This window comes from Triticum aestivum, chromosome 5B (genome assembly GCF_018294505.1).
Source record: "Triticum aestivum cultivar Chinese Spring chromosome 5B, IWGSC CS RefSeq v2.1, whole genome shotgun sequence".
Lineage (NCBI taxonomy): Eukaryota > Viridiplantae > Streptophyta > Magnoliopsida > Poales > Poaceae > Triticum > Triticum aestivum.
In genome coordinates, this window is record NC_057807.1 from 308,673,564 (window position 1) to 308,678,713 (window position 5,150).

At 41.3% G+C, this 5,150-nt stretch overlaps 1 protein-coding gene across 2 annotated transcripts in view; it reads right to left on the reverse strand.

The window, feature by feature from the left end:
• The window catches only part of LOC101669863 (serine/threonine-protein phosphatase 2A 65 kDa regulatory subunit A beta isoform), a 7,633-nt gene extending 2,533 nt beyond the window's left edge, over nt 1-5,100 (reverse strand). For both annotated transcript variants that reach the window (XM_044532360.1, XM_044532359.1), the window contains exons 1-8: nt 4,872-5,100; nt 2,942-3,358; nt 2,358-2,604; nt 1,533-1,645; nt 1,289-1,368; nt 1,000-1,141; nt 834-914; nt 392-496 (exon numbers count right to left, since the gene is read on the reverse strand). In XM_044532360.1, coding sequence (XP_044388295.1) covers nt 392-496; nt 834-914; nt 1,000-1,141; nt 1,289-1,368; nt 1,533-1,645; nt 2,358-2,604; nt 2,942-3,334 — 1,161 coding nt within the window. In that variant the 5' untranslated portion in view covers nt 3,335-3,358; nt 4,872-5,100. The remainder of the gene's footprint in view (nt 1-391; nt 497-833; nt 915-999; nt 1,142-1,288; nt 1,369-1,532; nt 1,646-2,357; nt 2,605-2,941; nt 3,359-4,871) is intronic.
• Nucleotides 5,101-5,150: the final 50 nt, after the last annotated feature.

Sequence of the window (5,150 nt, forward strand, 5' to 3'; positions counted from 1 at the left end):
CAATTGCAATAGCCAAAGGGGGGGGGGGGGGGGAAAGGGGGAATTGGTGTAAAAGTGACTTTAAATGGTAGTATGACCTTCGCTCAGAAACGTATTTTGGCGCCAGATGATATGTATTTATCGCAAATTTATTATACTTGGAAGTGCAAGTGTTGCGACCCATGGTGTTGCAGATAAAGACCTAGGGCAAGTGGGCTAACACCGAGTCATCTCAGTTGTATAGTAGCCAACGTTTGCACATGTCCCTCGTATTTGGGGTAAACAAAGTGGTAAGATCAATCTCAGTTACACTGGGGTAAAGCAAAGAATATCATGCTGGAAGCGTACCAAAGATTCACAAACGAACCAGCTATTAATTGCAAGAGAAGCAAGAAACAAAAATAGTGCTGACCTGATTAACTTGATCAAGCTTGCTGATTATGTTGAGTCGAACATCAGGAAATTCATCCTTCAGCAAAGAAAGAAAAATAGGAAGAAGTTGTTCAATGGTAGCATCCTGCAGAAAGCCAAAGATGAAGTTGATCAGTTTCCAACGATGATGAATTGCTGATAGTAATTGCATGAAGAGCAGAAACTATTGGCAACTAATTATAGTAGTATCACACAGATATACGAAATAAATAGAATTTCAGTATAAACGAAGAATACTACTTTCATACGGCAGGTCACAAGAGTACAATGATAATGGAAACAGGTATACACAAAATATATTCATAGGTCTAGAGCCACCAGATGGATATTCATTAAAATGTAAAGCGCATTAATTTGTCTGTAAACATGTTTGCAACACTGAAAGGCAATTCAAGAATTATGGATGCATCATTTGCTCGCACCTTCCCCAAGACAGGGGCCATTCCCATGATGACTGAAGCCAAAGCTGAGCGAACATGCTGAGACGAATCTGATGACAATTCCTGCAGATGAAATTGGCAAGAGTTAGTCTATTGACAATAACAGCAGCAGAATACAAATGATTTTCAGTAACTGCCCCGGCCGCACCTTGACGCATGGCAGAATGTGCTGAATTGCAAGCTGTGGACTTAATATCCTACAGAACTTAGTAACTTTTCCGGCAGCTGCTATCCGCACTTCAGCCTCATTATCACGGAGGAGGCGAACATATGCAGGCACCAGGTCCGCTCTGTTACCAAATATATGAAGAAATCAACCAATCAGATTAAATATATGTATTTACATGTAATATAACAACTTGCCCGTGGAAATCAAAATACACTTCACAAATATTAAAAATTCAAGTATGTTACAATTGATGAAGAAGGTCACTAACCTTGTAGGCTCAGGGCCAACTGCCTCGCAGAGCTCATACAACTGGTTTGCAACCATATAACGGACACGCCAAGATTTATCCTAACAGAGGAGTTATGGAACAAGTGTTAGTACAGCAAAACCATGATGATGAGCTTAACAACATAGTTAAACAAATAAGCAGTTCTGGGTAACATGAAACTGTAGCAATCACAAAGTTATATAACAATACCATACAAAGACTATTAGTTATATCAGTAATGTACCTGGGAGAAATTAACAATGACTGGAAGGATATGGGCTACACAATCTTGGGGTTCTAACAATTTTCCAAGAGCAGCACAGCCTTCAACTGCCAATAAACGTACTGAATCTTGATCTGCAAATGAAGGCCAATAACAGCGTGTAATCAATGTCTCAAGTTCTCGACTCATTTACCATTATACAAAATGTTGGACAAGAAAGTTCCAGGAGCCAGTTTTATGGCTCATACATATATTGATCTTTTGGTACATTCAAGTATAAAAGAATAGTCTCAGAGTTTTAAGAATTTATTTTGATATCTTGGAGCATAGGCAGACTGATATCATATTCAGAATGAAGAAGATAAAATATAGCAGGATACTTTTGGTTTCAGTCCTGAAGGATTCATAACAAATCACAAGGAACCTAACCTACACCACACTGCCATACAGGACTACTTGAGACCCTATATAAATTAACAATAATAAAGCAGAATCTGAAAATTAGGAACATGCGCTACCACCATACAAAAAGATAAACTACTAAATGGTACTTGAAAAAATATGTCAAATTAACTGCAACAAAGCTAGAGATAAGCTACATGTAACAATCACTGACTACGCTAGTAAGCACAATCACTGACAAATCAATAAAAGATCTCCACAGCAGATTAATGAGGAGACCGCATGATTACAAACACAATCATTCAGAGAACACGATAACTGTTTGATGGCAACATCAGAAACTACAATACACGTGTTCTATTCCACTTTTTGAACAGGTAACTATTTGCCTCAACTAGAGAATTGTTTCATTAAACAGTATGTCAAAGATGTAGAAGAAAGTACCATCTTGGGTAAGATCATCAAAGATCGACATGATTTCTGTCTTCAAATGGCTCTGTTCAACAGTGGCAGCAAACTTCCCAAGATTTGATGCAGCTGCCCTTCTGACCATAGGCATGTCATCTTGGCATAACTGGCCATAAATAGTCCTCAGTTCTGTTTTCAACGGATCGGTGGCACTTGGATAGGCTATATGGAAAAGACCACAGGATGATACTCGAGCTGTAAACCACTCACCAGCCGCTAGCCTCTGAAAAGAGTAAAGACTGGTTGAACGAACAGGCATAAAGATATCAACAGAAAATAAAACTGCATTGCTACATTTATCTAAGTACTCCCTCTGTAAAGAAATATAAAACCGCTAGTCTTATATTTCTTTACAGAGTACAGCAGTATTTCCAATGAACAGCCATATGTTGGAGCAAGTCACTATGCAGAAGAATACAATGCAAACACAGTTACCTAAAAGGCCAGTAGAAATATCATGCAACCATATATATTACAGAAGGAATATAATGATGAGGTCAAGGAGTGCCACAAATATTTGACAACAATCAATTGAATGTCTCGCTGTATAAATGCATTACCTTTACTACTGCAATGAAATAGTCAACAATGTCATTTTCTTTCATCTGTGCACCAATACGGCACAACGACTCAACTGCTTTGTCTCGGACACAGGTTTCCTCCACCGTAGACAATGTCTCCAATGGTGGGAGCAAAACATGAGCATGCTCTACACCCCCAACATAAGGAATGAACACACCCAATTCTTCAGCCATTGCAAGAAGCACCTCATCTTCATCATCATTGTTTTCGCTGAGGAAAGGAATCAGTTCCTTCCTGGTTCTTTCTTCTCCAAGTGCCCGTGCAATAGTGGAAAGTCTTCTGATGGAGTTCAGGCGCAATTGAATATCTTCATTTTTAAGCTCATCTATCAGCACGGCAATTGGATAGAGAGGCTCATCGACCATAGCCATCAGGCTAATCAGTTACTTCTACAACTGCAAATCAAGACAGAAGATTAGGACAGTGTGACCACTAGAACTGAGCACGCACATGCACAGATGTGTCCTGTAGTACAAAATATGTCGCATGATCAACGGCAAGAGCAAGTGAGAATGGCAGAGTGGTGTTTCAACGAGGAATCAACCAAATCTCCTCCCTTTCAAGGATTTAGATATGTCAACCTATTACAACCATAGTTTCAAAATAGACATAGTTTCAAGACATCCATACAACTCCAATACACATACGACCATTGGTTTCACAGCAACATATTAATACAAGAGTGAGAATTACGGAAGACGCATAAAATTTCAGGGGCACTTCCATGAAATCAACCACTATTTAATATGACTGCAAAGATTTCATTGATATCAGAGGTCAAAGTTTAGAAAGGCAGCACACTGAAACACGTGACTGGTTTAACTTGCGCAATCAGTAAATGTGGATTCATTGTCGTGCTGGACATGATCACTGAAGGAAAAGAAATCAAAGTCTCGTACAGCACAACAAATTTAAGAGGTCAAACCTTTCAATTAGCATATGCTTTACACAACCCAAACAGCAAAAACATTTGTTTTCCTAATAAATTATTTGTTGACTTTCCTCAAACAGTTTGTCTAATTCACATCTAGATGTTTAAGGATGCCACATCTAAGCTCCCACAAATATATAATGCAGCAAGAAGAAACAAAAAAAATAAACCGCAAACAGAGTGGACATCAGCTTAGTTTATGTCACATCTAGATGTGTCCTAGACATACCTTCCCCAAATGACAAAGAAAGATGCAATTTATTGTCTACAAATGGTTTCAGGGGCAAACAATCATAATCTTTGCAGCATTCCCAAGGCTGCAATCATTCTTTTCCCATCAACAGATCTACAAGCAAGGGTCAGAACATATAGCTTATGTTGGTTGTGCTAGTGGACCAAAGCAAGTCGTATGAAACTATAGAATCTCCATAATATCCGATACAGTATCTACATTCGATGCTTTCAAATTATCGCCGTTCTAACAAACATACAATATAGTAAGCACAGCATGTTGGGGGGGAGCATAACGAAAAAAATCGTGTATTCTAGACTGAGAGACCAAGCAAACCGAAAGAGTGCGGTACAACCACGACGCATTGCTAGGGCAAAACAACGATCCAAGCAACAAGCCACAAACGTATCGGCTCTCCCAATCATCCCACATCCTGCTTGTCTAAAAAAATCACCCCGCATCCAAATTACCCTGACAGAATGCCCAGATCCGTCCCAATCTGGGCGAGATCAGCGCAACCCCACAGAAATGGCGCAGATCTGGGCGGAGGAACCACGGATGCACAAGAAAAAGCTTGATCGACGACGGAAGGCCGCCGTACAGATTCTAATTTCCGACACCCGGGCCGGGACAGTGGAGCGGAAGCGCCGGGCCAGGGCGACGGGAGCGAGCCGACCCGGCTCAGACCGCAGATCTGACAACGGGGAGAAGAAGGAGCGGAACAGATGGGAGCGAGGGATCTCACCTGACGGGATCAGAGCGGGTCCCCGTGGTGGCAGCGGCGGCGAAGGGGGAGAGGAGCTGAGGAGGTCGCGAGGCGTCGCCGGTAAGATTGTGTCTGGACGCGGTGGACGGAATGGGACGGAGAACCGGAGAACGAGGTAAAGGCACCGCACGGGATTGGGCTGGGCCGGGTGGTGGAACGACCTTTTCTGCACTCGCCTCGCTGAAACTGGTGGAATGATTTATTTATTTTTTCTACTATATATGATGAAAAAGGGGAGTTGGGATTGTAGGTTCATGC